The sequence below is a fragment of the Tetranychus urticae genome, chromosome 1 (genome assembly GCF_039701765.1).
Source record: "Tetranychus urticae isolate SD_2017Ah chromosome 1, NJAU_TeUrti_SD_1.0, whole genome shotgun sequence".
Taxonomy (NCBI): domain Eukaryota; kingdom Metazoa; phylum Arthropoda; class Arachnida; order Trombidiformes; family Tetranychidae; genus Tetranychus; species Tetranychus urticae.
The window spans coordinates 15,824,041-15,844,905 of record NC_142958.1 but is presented as its reverse complement, the minus strand read 5'-3'; the positions used below and the strand labels follow the sequence as shown (position 1 = coordinate 15,844,905).

Below are 20,865 nucleotides of genomic sequence, written 5' to 3'. Positions count from 1 at the left end.
TTATTCAACAAAAGATTGAAACATATCAATTGTGATTATTCTGTTGAATTTGATAAAGCATTGATGAATTACATTTAAAACTAATAAGAGCTGTTATTCAATCGTCATTTGAGTCAAATTCACTGGAAAATAAAAAATTCAGCTGAATTGGTAAATCTTCTGCAGGGAAAAGTTCTGTATCATGTTTCAGCTAGTCATCTTCTGTTTACTTCCATTACTCATCTCTTGTGTCAACTACGAAGACTGTGGTCAAGCTGATAGATCTTTGGTTTTCCGAAAGTTGAATTTTAAAAATGAGTCTTTACTCATCGATGGAGTCAATCCAATCCGAGCTGAAGTTGACTTCAGTCTACTTGATCCTGTGGACAATGAGGTTATATTGAGTGCTGAACTCAGAAGATACTTTACGATTCTTGGATACGAAACCAGCGTCTCTCTTCCCTGCATCAACGATGTTGGAACTTGCTCCAATAACTTTTGTTATATGGTTCAATCCTACGAAACCTTGGCTCGCTCCTTCGCAACTCAATTGAAGGTACCTTTTGACTGTTTGATGAAACCAGGTCGATATTCAGGCAACGTTACTTATCCAGTTCCAATTGAAGGGTTTAGACCATTGCTCTCTGCGCTTAGTTGGGCAGCTTCGGTAAGATTTACTCTATTAATGATTTTAACTCTTTCTAATTGTCATTTGACCCTAGGAAGGATTTAAGCTTCAATTCAGTTCAAGACTGATATTCTCAGTGTTATACTGCAACATCCAATTGAATATTTTTTTATTTCCAGGGTAAATATGAGCTAACCATACGATGGACCTCAAATGATATTGAGATTGGCTGTCTTGCTGTTACAGCTGATGTAGAGATCAATGCATAATTGTAATCCCTCCTCACTCACCACAATTTCATTACTCACATGCTGATGAATAACAGTTAAATGTAATTCAAGGCGAATCTCGATTAATTAAGCTTGTGATACAAACACAATAAAGTTTCAATAAATTATCAGAATCATAATTCAGTTATCAAACTACTTTTATAACACTTTTGTTTAAAAGTTTGGACTTTGATCGTGGTTCGAGGATGATCGCATGATGATCAATTCTTCATACAATAATCATCCTAAACTTTTGACTGCTATTGTGGTTCAATAAATTATCCTTTGGTTTTAAGATAATATTGTACATGGACATTTAACATCGCGATTGTTCAGAGATGCATTGATTTGTATGATAGAGAGATAATGGAGATCATAATGTAATGATAAATATGATTTAAATTAGAAGGTAACTTTTTCATTACCTCATAACTGAATCAGTCACCACTCGAATTTTATTTTATCAGCAGAATTGAAATCTTTGTTCATCCCTTGTTTTGAATCAATGTTTCTCAGAATGAGATTTATTTTCCTGGAATCTAGTTTTTAGATTCAAATCACATCAAAAAATATAATTATGAATACTATTATCTGAATATTCATCGATCGATAAGATTGATTTCATTTGAACTTGAACCAATTGTTATTATTCTGGTGAATCTGGTTAGCAATATAAAGAATAATAAGAATTGTTATTCAACCCTCATTTGTGACTAAACCATCTGTAGCTAAAAGCCTCAGATTCAATAAGTAAAGGAGAGGTACGAAGAAACTCGACAGTTTAGTGCAATTTGGTAATTCAATAAGGAAAGCTGATGAGAAATGTTTTTTAGTCAATTTGATAAAAACGAGAGATGAAATATTTTAGAAATTTGTTACATTATTGACATTAGTTGATTTTATCGAGCATTTCAACTGGACATATGTGAGCCTGATAAGCTCGGAGGGACAGTACGGTGAGTCTGGAAGCAGTGCCTTTCGAACCCATGCTCGAATGAGAAACATTTGTTTTGCTATACAAGAAAAGGTTGTCCAATCTGCCAATGATACGGAATATGATCGAATCATTGAGAGTCTTAAGCGCAAGGGTAATATGAGCAAGTTAGTTATTCGATGGTTTCTGCAAGATGACGAGATTGGATGTCTTGCTGTTTCATCTAGCGTGGAGGTCCATTAATAATCGTTTTCTATCACACATTACTTATCATACTTATTAATAAATGCATTGCATCAACTCACATGTTGCCGAATAATATGTAACTTCGATTCAAGGCTAATCTCGATTAAATAAGCTTGTGATACAAACACAATAAAGTTTCAATCAACTAATTAATTTGGGTAATAAGATCATTGAATCCTGTTTGGTGTGACTAAAGATTGATAGTTATTCTTCAGGATAGACTTCTTTTATTCTATCAGAATTATAAGATTTGATTCATCAGAAATATGACTAGGCTATGATTTGTACACTATTTAAAGTCAATGTATCAAATTTTTGTGTCGAAATTGTGGCCAAACTGAGTGGGTTCTAAGAGAAATAATTAAAAAATAGAGAAGCTCCTCTCAGGATCCAGATCTCGGAGAGATTCATGAAAATAGAAGACGACAGAGAGATTCACTATATTGTCCTAAATGCACCGTATTCAATGACATTGAGTGAGTGCTAAAACTTGTTGATGATTCAGGTTGATGTTTCATTATTGGTTAAGGATTTTATGCAAAACTTTTCCTTTCAAGTAAAGAGTAAAGAGTTTTCTGTGAAAAATCTGGTGTCTCAACTGCCCCAAAAAAGGATATCGAAGTTTCAATTTTGTAAAAACTGCCGATCAGAAATAGACTTAATTTTATGAACCTACAATCATCAATTCGATTTGAATTATGACTAAATTTTTGGTGCCATTACCTTATATGGCTCGTTAAATGGTGAATCTTAGGCTATTGTTCTTTGCTTTCAAGATAATGTTGCATGGAAATTGCTCAGAGAGATGAAAATACATTGATTTAAAGAGATAATGATAATGTAACGATAATAATGATTTAAATTGGATAAAAAGTAACTCTTCTATTATTTTACCATTGAATGAATCACCATTAGAATATAAATACTACATCAGTACCAAAACTTTGAACAAAGGAACTTGAAGCAATCATGATTATTCTATTGAATCTGATGAAGCGTATTTAAAACTAATAAGAGTTGTTATTAAACCCTCATTCGAGCCTAACTCATCTCATAGCTAAAGTCCTCCAATTTTAGAAGTAAATTTCGTTGAAAAATTTCAGCAAAATGTTTCAGTTAATCGTTTTCTGTTTACTTCCATTATGCATCTCGTGTGCCATCAGCTGGGAAGACTGTGGAAACGCTGATAGATCTTTGGTTTTTAGAAAGTTGAACTTCAAGGGTGAAAATTTGATTATCGATGGCAGGACTCCGATTGAATTTGGAGTTGACTTCAGTTTACTTGATCCAATGGTCAAAGAAGTTACAATGAGTTCTGAGGTCAGAAGACACTTTAACATTCTTGGTTATAAAAACAGCTTTTTGCTTCCTTGTATCAACGACGTTGGAAGCTGTTCTAATAATTTCTGCTATATGGTCAATTCAAACGCAATTTTCGCTCGTGCCGTTGCTACTCAATTAAAAGTACCTTTTGATTGTTTAATGAAGTCAGGTCGATATGCAGGCCATGTTGCTTATCCAGTTCCATTGGATGGATTCAAACCATTACTTTCTGCTTTTAGTTGGGCAGCTTCGGTAAGATTTATTTCATTAATAATCGCTACTCTTGTCAATTGTGATTGGGTCAAAGTAAAAGATACAAGCCTAAATTCAATCCAGAATTGATATTCTCTATGTTATATTTTGCCACTTCAGCGAATATTCATTTTCTCATTTTTTCATTTTCAGGGTAACTATGAGCTTATTGTTCGATGGTACTTACAGGGTGCCGAGATTGGATGCCTTGCTCTTTCAGCTGATTTACAAATCGATGTATAACCTTTTCCACTTCACCTCATTTGCCTCACTAACTTACATGTCGGTGAATAGCAAGTAACTGTACAAGACAAATCTCAAAAATCTTGTGGAATAAACACAATAAAGCTTCCAATCAATGCAATCAGATAATTGAATCCTGCTTGTTGTGATAAGATGGATAGTTGGTGGTTCTGAATAAAATGACTTGATTCTACCAGAATTATGGTATCTGATGAATCAGTTTGAATCTGTGCTTAAAGAAAGACTTTTCTACTAGAAATTGTATTCAATGAAAAAAATTTGTAATCATCCATGATCGATCGTCTGCTTGTAGAGTCAACTGTTGATAACAATGTAAACATTTTACTCGTTTCATGTCAGCAATCAAGATATTTAAAGTACAAAGTTGAAAGGCAAATGTAACTCACAGAGTTAATTTAATTAGCGCATTTTCACGTTTTATCAATTTCAACAGTTTCCTCCATTAATTTTGAATCATTATAAAGAAGAAGAAAAAAGTAAATCAATTTGCATATAATCATAGAACCCTTGGAACTGAATGAACAGCAAACCATAAAAAATAGATTAATGTGAGCTCGTTATCCAAGAGTGTTCAGAGTCTATTAAGTGTGTGATTACCTGTGATTTAAAAGCCGGTTCAATCACGATCATGATTGCTGTTACATAAGTGGATACAATTAATGATAAGGTGAGCAGTAAAAAGCCCGGAGGAAAGTTTTACCTTTAAATTTTACCATTAGAACAAGAAAAGTTTTTTGTTTTGATTCAATGAATTGTCAAATTGAAGCTCAACATTATCTCAAGCTTAGCCACTCAGATTGACTTGAAGTGTCAAGAGCAAGAGACTACAATGGGAACAAGAGCAAGAAAAACCAGAAAAGAGGAAACAATCATTTTTCATTTCTCATTCACTGTGTCAATCCATTTCCTTATTAAACCAAATCAAGTGAGTTTGATATATCTTTGCACATTACAATGATATTCATATCGATGGATGCCTAAGATGGACAGTCAACTTAGCGTTTCTTAAATGAACATTTCAAACAAATTATTTCATTCCATTTCCACTTGGCTCTTTATCATCTTCAGTCTTTTGTCCTTGAGTGAGTAAAGTTACAAGAATAACAAAAAAATGTTGCCAAATTTTACCATCAAAAATTAAGGTGTGTAAATTGACCAGGACAAGAAGATGATGATTAGGAGAAGAGTGTGAGAGAGAAAGAAAGAGAGACGAGTTTCCAGGTAAAAATGAAAAGATTTTAAGTTGACAGTAATCCTCATTTTCCTCTCACCTTTTGTATGATAACAAGCCAGTAGTTGATATAGAGATGAGTTAACACCGTCCATAAGATGTTAATCATGTAATACCTTCAACATTTCAACGTTAACCGCATTTATTGACATCTATTTTATCCTTCTCATTTGACTTAAATGAATACTTCAAACTTTGAGCATTGAACTTGATCCTTTTCCTTCCCTTTCCCGACATTGTAACATTTTTCATCTTTACACCCTTCAAGTGGACTCACAGTTAACCCATGTTTTAACAAGCTTAATCATTTCATTCAAATTGCATTTCAACATTGATTCAAATCGCCCTTGTAATGGCTGTCACTTTTGACGCAAGTTTTAGACAAATCTCATTACATGGTCAAGTTCAATACCTTTCCAAGTAAAAAAGTTACGTCCCATTGCCAGAGTCTTCTGAAAAGTCTTTCATTTCGACTAAAAACGGAACATCAAATAATGTTCCTTTCAAATTTTTGAACCAAAAATATTTTGAACACAAATTCAAACAAAGCTAACACATGACAAGTTTCTGTCATCAAAGTTTGCAAAACAAAAGAAAGAAATTTCAATTTTCCCTTTTCATTTCAATCAAAACTTGATATTCTTTAGACATAAAAAATCGAAAATATTCGAGTTTGTTTGCAAATAATCGTCATTTCACTCCTAACTGTGAATCGCTAAATTGATTCCAAGTTTTCCAATGAATCAGGTTCGCTTGGTTGCAGGTTCGACTTTTCATCAAGAAAATGAAAAAAATGTCGAACTAAAAAAAGAAAATTTTCAAAGGTTGGATGTTATGCTTTGGAATGAAAAAGCGAATCAAGTTCATTAATTAATGAGAAATGAGCATTGTAAATGGGCCGATTAAATGACTTAATAAATTGTCGAGTTGACATTTCACTTTCCTTTTGAGTGTAACCTAAATTCACATTAACATTCATCATTGACTTGCCCTTATATTTTATTGCACAGAAACATTGATAAAGTACTTCGTTCCATTCATTTCTTTTTATGTGCAACACTGAAAATTGAACACAACACACACACATACGCATCAATAGACCCATCACAACAATGCTAGAAAGAAGAAGAAGAAGAAGAAGAAGAGCACAGGAAAGAAAAGGTAAACTTTATTACATTCATTCTGCTACAAAAGAGCCATTTATTTGGTGCCTAAACTTGGTAAACACACCTCGTGTTTTCGTCCTCATTTCACTATCAACTTGTCAATCCTTTAGCTTTCAGTTTCGTCCCTTTTTCGCTCCCTTTTTTTCATTCAAAACTCACAATGCAATTTCATCTCTCTAATCATAATCATCACAAGTTATCAAGCAAAGCCAAACCAAAATTATTGGCCCAACATAAATAATATTAACCAAAAATTATCTTGTTAAACTGTTGGCCAAACACAACCTTTTCGCACTTTAAAAGTTTAGTTTTTGTCTTAGCGTTTCCATTCACATTGAGGTGTGCCAAGGTTCAAAGCAAGCAAAAAAATCTCCAATTGAACCCTTTTCGGCTTCTAAATTTGCAAATCCTTGAACCTTTATTTCGAGTCTTTAACAAATTGATTCAATAATAATTGGGTGCTCAAAATGCATCTCAACAAGAGTTACAAAGTAACAATTTGAAAATGAGATGAAACTTAAATAACTCAAGTCTTGTTAATATCTTGTTAGTTAAATTACATGGTTTCAACGGAACCATTTGTTTCCTTGAACAAAATGCTTTTGTTCTGAAAATTCATTCCAATTCTTTTGCTTCATCCAACGAATGCAAATGAATTATGATTGACAACGGGTTAACCCTTTAACCGCAAAAACCATCATTTGTTTAAAGCCTCAATGAATTACAAATGCCTTTCATTTGTTGAGTTTCACTAACAACTCCATAATTGCTGGTTAACTGGTCAAGTTTATATTTCATCTTGCGTTAAACGGTAAATTCAAATTTTTAAAATGAAAAGTATAAATTAAAAGATTAAAAAGTCTTCAAGTTGCAGTTGGTCAACATTGAGTTTTCAAAAGGTTAAACTTTGCATTTCAATTTTAATGAAAATCGAGAAAAAAACAAGACAAAAACTTGTTCACCTTGTGATGAGCTCATGAAAATTCAATTGAAACATTTTCATTATCAATCATATTTAATAGCGCCATCAATAATTATCAATCTAAACAGACAAATGATAAGAATGAAAATTCAAAAGTTGATTAAGTTAACATGATCCATGATAAGCTAAGAATCAAACTGTTAAATTGTTTTCATTGTCCATCGATAGCCAATTGATAGCAACAATTGAACTTTAATCTCGATTCTTGTGTTTGAATGAACAGATTTGGCAAGTTGATAAGCAACAATTTAATCAATTACAAGAAAAAATGGCAAAAAAAGTTGATTAGTCGAAAGTTTTTTTTCAATTATCACACAAAGTGAATAGAAGGTCAAATTAAATTCCAGAAAAAAATCTCTTTATACTTCACCCTTGGTAGCCATTGAATCACCTTTTACCTTTCAACTGGAGAAGCCAAAAAAGGTAGAAAAATTGACGTGATAAACTTTCCTTTTTTTCACACAATTTTCACATTTAAACACAAAGCTGCAAATGAGAAATCAATTTACGCTTTTATTTCATTTTTTCACCTTTTTTCTGTTCATTTGTTTCTTGCAAGTTGATAAGTGTGGCAAGGTGCAATGACGATGTCGACGGGAAAATAATCTCATCCATCTTGAGATTCTTTTGCCAATCGTAATGAGATGAACTTCATTATCAGGTTCAACAAAAGAACACAATTTTTTACCTTTTTTCTTGGCTTGTTGTTTTGTGAATGCTAATTGATTTGGGAGAAGAAGAAGAGAAATGAAGAGAAACTGAAAAGTTGAAATATAAATCATCAGCTCTTTTCATCTTTCCTATTATCACTTGGCAAGTTGAACGTGTGTTGAGACCAGTGTTAATGTGTTAAGTGCATTTGAAAACAAAACAATGTAAACGTGAAAAGCCAAATTGATTAACATTTTAGACCTTTAATTAAGCCTTACCATTTCAACTCTATTTTACCTTTAACTATCAAATGACTATCAACATTTCGAGCAACTTTTTTCTTGTTCATTCCTTTTTTTCTCAATTTTTAGTTTCTCATCTTTGGCACGTTACATTGACACGTTTTGTTCAGTGGCGATCAGTCAATTATCCTTAATTAACAAGCATTTTCAACAGCAAATTATCAAAACTTTTCATCTCAACAAGAAACACTTCTTTTTTCCTCTCTCTTCTCTTATCATGTAAAAATCTTTTTCACCCTAAACTCATCATGAAGCTGATTATCGCATCAAAGTCAACAAGATTGTTTCTGTTTAACTTTTTTTGTTTCTTTCATTTGCTTTTGTTTACTTCATCCTTTTAATTCACTTTGATTAATCAATTCTTCTTTTCATTTTTGATTATTTAATAAGAATGAGAAAAGTTTTCAAGTTTTACCAGTTGATCATCATTGTTTATCTGATTAACAGAAAACTGTGCAAATATTATTCCTTTTCGTGCGAATTGATGACTTGTAAAGATGATGATGATACTGGCAACAAATCGTGAGATGAAAAGTGAAGAAAACTTAATTTGATTTGAGGAAAGAAGAAAAGAAAGAATGAACAAAATAGTAAATCTAAATTAATACAATTGATTGCAATCAAACATAACACCATTAGGTTGATAGAAACGTTTCAACGTGCTATTTAGCCGCACATTCATTTAGATCCAACAGCTACTAACAAGCATTCAAACTCATTTCCTTCATCAGTTTCTCATCTCATGAGAACTCTTCAAATTTTTTATTCCAAAAGTAGAAACAAAAATCGAATTTTTTTTAAAATCAAACTACAAACTCTAGAAGCACCAATTCAATTAAAACCAACCTTACACACATCGAGGTGTAAATTAACGGTTAGACGATTCTGATTTACAAAGGTTTCTGCAAAACTTAAGTCTGCAAGTTCCATCAAGGTGTTGCGATTAGAAACCTCTACGTCTTTTTGAGGTCGAATCTTGATTTATTCATTTTTCTTGTCTGATCTTTTCTGTTCTTCTCTATCAGTATCATTATCGATTCAATGTTTAGCAATATAATTGACCGCAATACTACATCACTGTGCATATATTGGAATGGCTCTGAGCTTACAAGTTATTCAATCAATATTCAGCATTGAAAAGTCAATAGAAAGAAAATGTGAAATAGAAAAGGGCAAATCTCATTGATATTCATGTAAATATTATTTGATAGAAACATGAATAGAAAATTGATAATCAAAAATTGTTAATCTTGTTATTGGTCTTGTAATATCATTATTCTGGCTGTGTCAATGTGCAAGGGTAATAAGAAGCAAAAAGTTATCTCACCTCACATCGGGAGGTTTTGTTATCAATAACAATTCAATTTTCATTTTCTTTTTTTTCGTTTTTACCTTTTTCTCTTCTTTTCACTTCTCTTGCCTTGTTCAACATCATCGTCTCTGTATCACATTAGCCCAAGGATATTACACTTTTCAAGGAGTAAACTTGATTCTTACCTATCGTTACACGGATAATGATATCTTGGACTGGAATCTTGTAAAGTTAACAAAGCGTCAAATATGGAATTAATATTTTCTCGCTTATTCTCTTCTTATTACACCCTGTAGATTAAGATATTGATCATGTTGTTGGATATAAAACTTACCTAAAGCCAATAGTTTTCATCGTTAACATTTCAATAGCAACAATGAGAATATAAAAATAGGCAAAAAAATGTATTTCATTGTGTGATATGAATCAAGGTGAGGAGAAGCAAAGTTTGAAATGAAAATTGTGATTACGATCAGACCATTATTTTCGAGTTATTTCGTTAGTTTATTAGTTTTGTACAAGTTTTTCATTTACTTTGTTTACTGTCACCTGAATGGTAAAATTGAAAGGCGCTTTTGTGTAAAGGCATTATTCCGTGTTGAGCAAACACAAATGAACACACAAAAATTGTATTCTCAGCTAATCTGTTTAATCCTTTCTCATTCATTCTGCCCTTTTCCTTATTAAACCTTAAATCAGTGACTTACAACGCTTTAATTAAAGTCATTGTAACACCAATAAGCCGATGTAGCATCCGTGCTTATCATGTTTCACTTGCATTTGTATCCAATTTTCATGTGAATGGGAAAAGAGAAAAGTTGAAAATCTTTGCTTTCAGTCGTTTCTTTCAATACAAGGATTTGTACTAATGTTATCATGTTCATCACGAAACTCATGATATTTGTTAAGCCTTGATCAGCAACAAAGAAATTAATTTAAATTTGGTTTTCCAAAAAAAGTGAAATGTTGGTCGAAGTGACATCTTTTTTTACGGTTAAGTCGAAAAGTAAAATTTTTCGATTTCAAGATTTCTTTGTTTTCTGATCTCAGGAAAGTTAGATTTGCTCAATATTGAGATTTTAGTGCAAAGAAATGTTGAAAAGTCTTTGGTTCTTTTGGTAACATTTAATTTCAAGGTTTCCTTTGCTCAAAGACCTTTGATTTTCCTCAAGTTTACAATTGAAAATTTAATTAAGAAGCGTCATTGGCACATTTGAGCTTTCAAGCTATTCTGGTTCTATGACAAAAGTTGACTCGATGTGTGTCAAGGATTTAGGCTATGTACTAAGCATACTTTAACGGTGACTAAACTGTGACTGCTCTTATTGTTGTCTAAGCCTTTGATTGTACCAGTTGAAAGCCACCAATAAACGGAAGCCACAATTCACTTTACAAACCTTTTTTGGCCTGAAATGTAAATCTGAACTTGTTTGCACCCTTTTCATATTTAAAAAAAGACCATGAAAAAACCTATTGATTAGATAGTCTTTCATTTGTCCCAACAAATGGCATAAATCAAATGCCCTTAATAAAGGCAAAAATATAGATGTTTCCCAATAAACTCAATAAATAAAAAACTTAAGTTCTTCCGCAACACGGAAAACAATCTTCCAGCCGAGCAAAAAATCCTTTCATCGAATCATCACAACATTTAGTTACCAGATTCTTCAGTTCAATTCAACACTTGATTCGTAACTAAAGGGTGAATCAAAAGTAGGGACACAAAATTTTAAACGGGATTTCTCAGTAAATATTCGACGTAAATATTTCATCTTAACATATATAATAGAGTACAGCTTGGACAATAAGATGATTATTTCATTATTGATGTAGGACCTTCCCAAAAGATTTTACGTAATATTAGATTCATGCTTACAATTGAATTTTTGCCGGAGTATTAAATGATTTTTTGTGGCTAGTTTTTATAGTTTTTTTTGAAATAAAATAAATTTCAGATAAATTTCATTATGTAGAAGATTTCTAGCGGCATCAAGAGCAGAATTTTTGTAAACAGACAAGTCTGGGGAGGTTTTTCCGCTGACATTGTCTTACTTTTTTCTGAATCCTTTGCATCTTCAACATGGGGAATGGCAGATTCGAGCTTTGTAAAATGATTTTAAACACTAATTACTGATCTTATTTGTTTTCCAAAATACAAAATTTTAGTATTAAATCGAACTGAAAAATCTCTCTATCCGTTTATGCTCTTTAATTCTATGGGGGCATAATAGTTTTTTAATTAATCCACTTAAAATTTTTGTGTCCCTACTTTTGGTTCACCCTTTATTCATTGCTGTTTCTCTTTAAAGCGCAGTCCATTTCATTTGAAACACTTCCATTCGATCCACTTATAATTTTCTTTGGTCAAGTTTTCTTTGCGTTTGTTTTTCGTTTTATTGAACTGGCTTTCTAGCGTCTTGATTCGTCTAGATTATAAAATATGGAAATTTGAAGGAAAAAATGTTGATCAAATGTCAACTTTGATTATTTTGATCTCTGCTCAATGAGCCATCAAATGCGATTAAATATTATCATTCGCAAGGGTTGAAAGGAATGAATAGGCCGCAATGTCCCTTCTCGAGGGCAAAAGATCTGCAAGGTCAAAAAGGTCTCGAATCAAAGATAAATGGGAAGACAATGAAAGTGGATGAATAAATTGAAAGTCAGTCTCACTTTCCCTTTAGATGTTGTTAGTACATAATAAATGTCTCTTTCACTCCAAACAGGTAAGAACGTACTTGAAAGTAAAGGTTAACCTGGCGAAGAAGAGCAAAACACCAAATACGGTTGGGTAACCTGTGTTAACATGTATAAATAGTGCAGGTAAAAAAATGTGACAACAAAGGCAACTTTGAAAAGTTTGATCATTTAAGCGAAGGACAAAAAAAGGAATGAAATGGAAAGAATAAAAGAACCAAATAATCCGTCGACGAACCTCTAGATTTTGGAAGAAAGAGAAAAGGGAAAAGAATGGCGAATAAAGGTGAATGTTGCAAGATTTTACCTCCTTCCTTTCATTCACATTATTCTTTTTCTTCTTCATCATCTTCTTCTTCTCTCTCTCTCTCTCTTCATCTTCTTACTGTCTTCTCTTCCATTGGCACCTCACCTTTTCATCCAGTGACAACTCAATAAACCCTATCTTATAAGATTAAAAGGCATCTCATTTGATTCCCTTTGTTAACCTCATCATCATCAGCTTTCTTCATCCTCATCTTCTTCTTCCTCTTCCTCTTTCAAAGGCAACACAATAAGTCTTAATATTACCTCAAAGGTATTCATCCATTGCATTCTTTGCGAATAAAAAAATTGGCGAAAAAAAGAAGAAGACGAACTTGTTCTTTTCCTCCTTCTTCCTCTTCCAACATCCTTGCAATGAATTTTATTCCTTTCCGTGTTTCTAGTTCAATGTAAATCTCATTCATTTCCTTCTCTCAGCACAACATCTTTGCCTCATCATCATCATTACCATCAACCAAGAGCAAGAAAACATTGAATTGAAATTTTTCTAGTTTTTGTAGCCTCTTGTCCTTTCAAAGAGCCTTTGTGCCAATCTGGAAAGTTATCACTTAATAATGGTTCAAGTGGCTCTGGTTAAAATAGCCAATTGTTGACTTTTATTAAATGATTATAAGTGTCACCCAAAGTGACCAGTACAACCTTCAAGGGTAACCGATATTATTTGAAAAAATGGTGATAAATTCATTGGTAAAACGGCGAGTTGTTGGGTGAAACAACGAAAGTAAATAAAGATTATTAAAGGGTCAATTACGAGTTTAATGGCCATAATAAGTACAACTGGTTGACAATGTAATGGGCTATTTGAGTAAATTGGCTCATCTTGTTTCCGTTTTTTCAACTTTTTTGACACTCTATTCTTATTGACAGGCAATGACTGGTTCATTTCATCCCAATATCACCTTAATTTTACCTCATAACTAGAAAAAAGTATTACTTTAAATGTTTTCTTTCTCTATCCTTTCATATTCTCCCAATCATTATTACCATTGACCTTTTTTACTTTTCTCTTGACAAGTGATCAACACTGACAGATAACTATGTTTTCTAGTGTTGATAATGATTCTTTGATGGACAGATGAAGGTGACCAGTTGAGGTGTGCTGGGTAACAAGGCAGATCAAAGATCATTGAGTGATCTTCAAGACAAGCAAGTAAACATGTTGGTAAAGTACGCCTTTAACCTGAAGAAGGCAAGAAAAGGAAAATTATTCCGATCATTGATTGCCCGAGGAAAGGTAAGGAAAAATAATGTTGCAAAGGGTTAATTAGTAAATTCAATTCCTTTGACAAGCTCAATTCCAATCGAAAAGGTTAATTATCAAATGAGTAAACAGTTGAGGCCGAATGAAAGGCGCCCAACAAAATTTGATTAATGAACTTTTTACATCAAAGTCATTATCGTTGAAATGCATTCTCAACCCTTTTTCAACACCTTTCAATCCAAGGTAAGTTAAGTTAGCAATATTCAAGGTAGTTCAATATTGAAAATAAACTTTTCATCAGATCTTGAAAATTAAATTTCTATTTGAGAGTCAACTTTAGATGAAGAAAAATTTTGTCTCAAAAGATGAGTTGTGAGCACCTTTTGTAATGATTGAGCTTTTTGGAAACTTGGAAATTCGTTTATCAAAATTTCTGCAACTTTTATCAATTTAATGATGTTTTCTTGATCAACTATTGATGTTGCCTAAAAGACGTTCAACTAATTTTGAGTTTTTCATCTTAATCAAGAATGACAATTTGAATAAAATGTTCATTAAAATGTTGATTCATTTACTCATCTTTTGTCCAATTGAGTTAAAGACCGTTGATTAGGTGTTTCAATAATCATTTCAATTCTGGGTGAGGTTAAAAGGTAATCAATGGAAAAGTTAATCCAACAATTATTCAAGAAAGTTAATGAAAAGGTTGCAACCTGCACAATTAGTTTGCTTTTACCATTAATCGAAACAAATAATTGAAACGATAATTATGTTAATCTTTCATTGAAACCATTTAATTGTGACTAGTCAATTGAGTCACATCATTAAATGATTAACAAAGAAGTCGCAATGAACGCAAATATCTATTGGGTGTAAACCCAAAGTGGACAAACCAAGAGACGAGAAGGTTCATTTTCTTAGACTTTGTCAACATGAATAATTATGTTAAATGGTATTCAATTAGTTGAGCCAAATGATTGAGATGATTTAATTGCTATAAAATGAACTGTAAATGACAATGATAATGGCCTCACTTTGGTTAGCCTCACTTTTGTTTCCTCAATAATTAATATCTTTTTCCGTTTTCGTTGAAAGTCATCAACGCATTTCAACAGAATTTCAGTTTCTTCTCCTTTTGAGTTCAAAAATATTCAACTGGCAACTCTTGAAATTCAATAGCAAACATGCCAATTATCTGTTGAAAGATGATTAAGTTGCAACGAAAATAAATAATCAAATTGATCCGATTTGTGAGACTAGAATTTGAATTTAATTTCATGTTTTCAGTTGAAAGTTGACAAACTTTTTCACTCTTTACATTAGCATAATAAAAGTATCAACATCTTTTACTAGTGATGGGTTTGCATGTAAATAGTAAAATAATAAAGACCATAATTAACCGTCAATTAAAAGCAAATTTTATCCAGTGATGAGGAAAAAATGTTGAACCTTTTTTTCTCATCATCACCTTTGCCTTCTTCCTATTTTTAGGCTAAAAACTGTTGAACGGCCGATAACATTGGAATACCAATTAGATGATGAAAAGGTCTACAAATGAATGAAAATTAACAGAAATCAGTTTCACCATGAAAAAAGAAGGCCAAGCGAAAGGAAAACGGAACTGGGAAGAAACTTGTTTACCCTCAACAACAAAAAAGAGCAACAGGTTGAAATCAAGTTAATCCAAGTAACATCTTCATTTATCCCAAGTGACATTTAAATATTAGACTGGTGAAGGTGTTTGCATAGGCGACGAGTTTACCTTGGATGATGACGATGATGATGATGAGAGGTTCTCTAATCCAAATTGATGCTTTGGTAAGCAAACAGACGTAGCAAACCAGTGCAACTTATCAAAAGTCAAAAGGGACAAAAATAATTGACGATCAAATAGATATTAAGCGAGAAACAGTGAACCGTGAAATATTATGCAAATTTTCTTGCTACAGGTTAACATTCAATTTGCTTTTTGTCCACATCAAAATTCAGTTCAATCTCAATCATTGATACTCTTTTACCAATCATCATCTTCATCCTCTTTCCTCTACTTTGCCCGTCTTTTTGTGTCAACGGTAGATGATGATGATGATCTCCTTTAAATCAACCTTTACTTCATCTACAACTGTGACTATTCATTTAACGTTTAATGAAAGAGTTTTGTGATTTTCCCATCAAGGGTCAAGTGTTTTTGGTGGTCTTTGTTTTTCATTGCGTTTTACCTCAAATCAAAATGTTTATTAATCTCATTAAGTTGTCATTATTGATGACATAATTGTATTGCTTTGAATCATTTAAATTTGTACTCAAAGGTGTACCTCAAAGGCATTAAATGTCACCATGTAATCAAAGAGGCTCATCTAACTGATTGTCATCTCTTGTGAGGCTCCAAACATGAACCTGATGCAATTGTGATAGTCTTTTGGTGTGATTGATTGATTTATATGTCAATCTATATTTATTTTTACCTCTCAATTCAAATGATGGCAATGTTGATAGTAATAGTTGATGGTAATCAAGAGCAAGGGTTGACTACTTGATAGCATGTAATTTAATTGATCCAAAATTTGATTAAATATGCGATAGCGAATGAATGTAAAATGAGATAAAAAAGAGATGTTTTAACATTTTATTAAAACGATGATGTAGATCTGTTGCTTCAAGTTTTCATGTTCATCAAAATATTCATCAAAATGGCCTTTTCGTTGTTGCCATGAAATTTTCATCTTTTCATTAATTACAGCATTTGGAGAATCTTTTCCAATTCCTTGAAAGATCGATACAGAATCCAGGATTTCCAAAATGCTTGTTCTTGTGCGATCTATTCTGCTCCATGAAAGTTACAATATATAGATAAAAATCAAGAAATTTCAACTTTTTTCTCATTTCGAAACAAAAAGAATAACGAAAATTCAAAACATTGGAACAAAACAAGAGGAATGATTTCGTTATCTCATGACTTTTCATTTAAGTCTCTAGTTTTTTGCCTTTTCCTTTTCAGTTTTTTCTTTCGCCTCTTGAAATTCATAAAATTTTAAACAGTAAATCACAATATTCGAATTGCTGTATTTCTACTCTTCACCAATAGCAAGGAAACTCACGACTTTCACAGCTTATTAGAAGCAGAGCTTTTGACTTGCTTTCCTTTTCGCAATATTTACCTTTTACATTGATTTCTTTTCTTTACTAATTATCTTCTTCTGAAAATTGAAATAAATTAAGGTGTGATCAAGACACAAATGGACATTTATTTCGGCTTTTGACCTGTTAAAAGGTAATGCAATAAAGAAGGTAAAAGATCATTTATTTTATAGTTTCAAGGGTCGATTCTTTAACCTTCCAAAGACAAAGTTAATCAATTAGTGAGCAACTCAGAGAGGAGCGTAAATCTTGACATAATTATTGAAACTAATAACATACAAAAAGATTAACCTTGATTTAAATTCAATTTTCATTAATGAATAAACTAATGAATCTAATAAAGGCAATGAAAGTTGGCGAAAAAAGTGGTACCTGAAATCGCAAAAAGTAAAAGTAACTTTTTCCTCTCTTTTCTCCCTTCTTTTCATCACAACCAAAGCTTTTGATTTGCTGGTAAAAGAGGCACAAGAGTTGCAACCAAACCAGGAATCGCAAGGTGAAAAGTCACAGAAAACGTTTGAACATCTTTTGAATTTACAAGTCAACTCATCATTACCATCGAGATAATTATCAATAAATTAGTGAACATAAAAAAGGTCTAATTCATTTGAATCTCGACACGAGGCAAGTTCAGGGCTCAGTAGATGCTGACAAATCAGAAAAAAGGTGAAAAAAGGACAAAAATTCATTTTCCATTCACGCCCATGCAGAGTCCCAGGGCTTAATGATGAGACAAATGGACGTTTCAATAGAATTTAAATTTTCTATTTCAACATCATTAATGAAAAGCTGTAATTTATCTCGTCTATTCAGTAGTTGATGCAAATTACTTGAATAACTTGTTCAAATGTTTATTGAAAGAAAGGTTTGTTGCAGCAAATAATTGCATAAAGCAAATTGAATAAAGAAACCAGAAAATTGATTTTGATTAACATTTTATTGTTAACATTGACTTAATGACTTTAACTTTTCATTTAAAATGAACGCAAAATAGTTTATTGATAACATCTAAACGTGTTAACGAGCTCAACGTTTGTTTCAAGTAAAACTCAGGATAATGATAATGCTAATAAATGAGCAAATAAAAGAGGTTAGATAATAATAAATGTTGACTGATAATTATTATGTTAAACTATTTAATGATAATAGTTTGGTTGAGGTAAGAGTAGATTTGAAAAAACAACATTCATTTCGTGTGTTAATCTTTTGTTCATCACTTTGAGTGTTGATTTTGTTGGCCATTTTTCAGCTTCACAAATGCAAACTACAAATGCCACTTTTTCAGCCAGTTAAATGGTGAAATTGTTGTCCACTTTTTTTTATTACCTTTGTGGTAATTTAATAATAACAGTGATAATCATTTGGTGTCTACAATGTGCTAACGATGCTGGGAAAACTTGAGTGCAAAAAGTTGAAATAACAAGAGAACCTTGAGAAACTGAAACATTCCTCTAATCCGGTTGAGACTCGGAATGGACCAAAATGTTAACTTTAATTTCATATTTTGCTAGTTTAGTTGAGATTTCAAGGTTGACGAAAATTCTGAAGTTCTGTAATTCTTTGATTCCAATCGTTTCAATAAATATTTAAAACGGCAACAGTGAAAATGAGATTCAGGCGATGAATGGAAAGTTTCTCAACAGTTTTCTGTTTTCATTCAAAGGTTCAAGCTCTTTATAAGAAACTTTTGTTTTCAAATCATCACAAAAACCTTATAAACGATCTCGTGCATCAATTTTCAATTTGAATTTTGTGTTTTAGATTTGAATAGTTTATCATAAAAATTGGTTTTTAATTTTCTTCTCAAAATTTTCACCAATTTTACACCATTTTTATAGACTTTTAGACTAAAATTCATCATTTCTGTCTCTTTTGTATCTTGATCTGCTATGAGTAGGAGGACCTTCAATTCATTTTATAGGCTGAAGAAAGTTGCTCAGTGAATCTTTTTTTCCTGTTACATCCTTTTTTGGGTGAAAAACAGTTTTAATTGTTTCAATGGTTATGCTTGTGATGAAGAGCTGAAAGCATGAGTCGAAATGTAATGAATAATTTGCATGTAATGAAGTTGAGTTTAGTCGAGCTTGAGTGCATTTAATTGACACCTTTTCGCCCTTCCTTTGCCACTTTATGCTTCCAAATGAGATCAACCTTTTGTCCACAAAGCTATTTGGTGTCCTGTAAGTTCGCCAATTTTAAGCTTTAAAACAAACAAAGAGTCCAATCCTTTTACCACTTTAAAGGAACATTGACAATAATTATTTACTGCTTTGGCAAGTAAATTATCAATTTTGATCAAGATATTCGTGTACAGCGATCAAGCTCAAGCTGAATTAATTCAATGTTATCATTTTGGAAGCTTGTTGTAACAGCTTGAAAAGAGATGCAATGTCTAGTGCTTTTATTGGGCAACTAGTCCGAAAGAAATGTCCAACAGGATAGTTCTGTTTCAAGCTAAAGATAGCCGAAAAATTATTGGACTGATACAACAAGCTTCCAAAATGATAACATTGAATTAATTAATTCAATGTTATCTAATTTTCTTCTTTCATCTTAAGCAGATCGCCAAGACACGCTTGAAGAAGCTGTCAAGGATCTAACTCAAAGAGTCAATCTTTTGGAAATGATTATCCAGCAACAGAATCTTCGACTAGTTAACTTGGAAGCTGCTAGTCAAGGACACGCCATGGCCATGATTAACCCAGAATATCCAGTTGAATGGTCGTTAAAATCACCAAATGATTACATTCGTTACGCAGAGAAGAAAATACACAATTTACAGCGCGATAATGAGGTATTTATAGCTATTATCTATTGATAATTTTGAATAATTTCAATCTTATATTTTTATTCTCAGTGGCGTATGAATTTTCTCTCAATTCAATTCGATGGATTGACAAATAGCTCTAAAGAAATAATTTTGAACGCGATAAACAAAACAAGGATTTCTGTTTCAAGCATTGTCAACGTTATAGCAAAAGAAATATTAGGAGTTAGTCAAATTACAGAATTTACTGTGGGCTGCCATGGAATGCCTGTGGCCACAGGTACACCTCAATCTCATTCACGCATTCCACTAGATGAAAAGGAAGAAAATAAGCTACGTGCGATCTTAGGATTTATCGACAAAATATTTGTCTCGAAAAAAGGATGGGAGTATTTGGTAAGACGACCAGTGAATCAGATGGGTCGTGAATTCAAGTCTGGTAAGCGTTCACAAATTCAACCAAATATATCATCATATTTTCAGCAAAAGTCAACAAGTCTTCCAAGCTTGAATTCACCAAGACCCACCATGGCCATACATGCTCAAAGTTCAACAACTGAGGATAACTCAAGCGAGAATTTTTCATCTAGCGACGCTCTCGTGACTTCAATTACGCCATCATTGCCAAATATCAACAGAGTTCAAAGAAATGCACCCTACCCAACCAGTACACTAGACTCCTTTTTAGGCCTTACTCCGAGACGACAAACAGCAGAAGCTGCGGAAAGGGAAAAACGAATATTGGGTTTGATTAACCATTCTTAGGACGAAGATTACATTTCCATGATGTCTACTCAATATGGCCATGGCTAAAGAATATTTTTTTGAACAATTTTATCAACAGGAGAAAAGCAGAATTCTTACAATTTCATGTTAAAATGTAAACCAAATCATTACAAGTTCATATCAAATCTTTTTATTTTTTCAACGCAATTCTTTTCATGAAAATAAAGAAATTTTAGCAAATTTATTCGATCAGAGTGCTAATATCGTGATTTATTTTGAATAGCTTGTTTTCGATTCCCTATCAAGATAATCCAAAAAATTTACTATATTCAGAGTGTGTTCTTATACAATTTTTATCCCAACTTTTTCAATTTCATTCATTTTCTTCGGTATTATTTTATTCAACTTTGACTGCTTCCTTGTTAATCATCATCTAACCTGAGTTATGAATATGATATGATCATAACAACTAA

At 32.3% G+C, this 20,865-nt stretch overlaps 3 protein-coding genes across 3 annotated transcripts; all 3 read left to right on the top strand.

Moving 5' to 3' along the window:
* The first annotated feature begins 111 nt into the window (after positions 1–111).
* On the top strand, positions 112–1,010 carry LOC107370267 (uncharacterized). The gene is made up of 2 exons (XM_015938256.3): positions 112–646; positions 787–1,010. The coding sequence occupies exons 1-2, from the start codon at positions 182–184 to the stop codon at positions 874–876; spliced, it is 555 nt and encodes a 184-aa protein (XP_015793742.2). The 5' UTR covers positions 112–181; the 3' UTR covers positions 877–1,010.
* Positions 1,011–3,099: 2,089 nt separating this feature from the next.
* On the top strand, positions 3,100–3,995 carry LOC107370268 (uncharacterized). Its single transcript, XM_015938257.3, has 2 exons — positions 3,100–3,631; positions 3,785–3,995. The coding sequence occupies exons 1-2, from the start codon at positions 3,164–3,166 to the stop codon at positions 3,872–3,874; spliced, it is 558 nt and encodes a 185-aa protein (XP_015793743.2). The 5' UTR covers positions 3,100–3,163; the 3' UTR covers positions 3,875–3,995.
* A 15,044-nt stretch (positions 3,996–19,039) lies between these two features.
* On the top strand, positions 19,040–20,632 carry LOC107364322 (uncharacterized). Its single transcript, XM_089270377.1, has 3 exons — positions 19,040–19,079; positions 19,461–19,693; positions 19,757–20,632. The coding sequence occupies exons 1-3, from the start codon at positions 19,040–19,042 to the stop codon at positions 20,429–20,431; spliced, it is 948 nt and encodes a 315-aa protein (XP_089126503.1). The 3' UTR covers positions 20,432–20,632.
* Positions 20,633–20,865: the final 233 nt, after the last annotated feature.

What these genes read in the sequence shown, in the direction of transcription:
- LOC107370268 (XM_015938257.3), top strand. Translation starts at nt 3,164, where the DNA reads ATGTTTCAGTTAATCGTTTTCTGTTTACTTCCATTATGCATCTCGTGT. An exon ending in CTTTTAGTTGGGCAGCTTCG is followed by an intron (nt 3,632 to 3,784) that starts GTAAGATTTATT and finishes TTTCATTTTCAG; the next exon opens with GGTAACTATGAGCTTATTGT.
- LOC107370267 (XM_015938256.3), top strand. Translation starts at nt 182, where the DNA reads ATGTTTCAGCTAGTCATCTTCTGTTTACTTCCATTACTCATCTCTTGT. An exon ending in CGCTTAGTTGGGCAGCTTCG is followed by an intron (nt 647 to 786) that starts GTAAGATTTACT and finishes TTTTATTTCCAG; the next exon opens with GGTAAATATGAGCTAACCAT.
- LOC107364322 (XM_089270377.1), top strand. Translation starts at nt 19,040, where the DNA reads ATGAGATCAACCTTTTGTCCACAAAGCTATTTGGTGTCCT. An exon ending in ACAAAGCTATTTGGTGTCCT is followed by an intron (nt 19,080 to 19,460) that starts GTAAGTTCGCCA and finishes CATCTTAAGCAG; the next exon opens with ATCGCCAAGACACGCTTGAA. An exon ending in ATTTACAGCGCGATAATGAG is followed by an intron (nt 19,694 to 19,756) that starts GTATTTATAGCT and finishes TTTTATTCTCAG; the next exon opens with TGGCGTATGAATTTTCTCTC.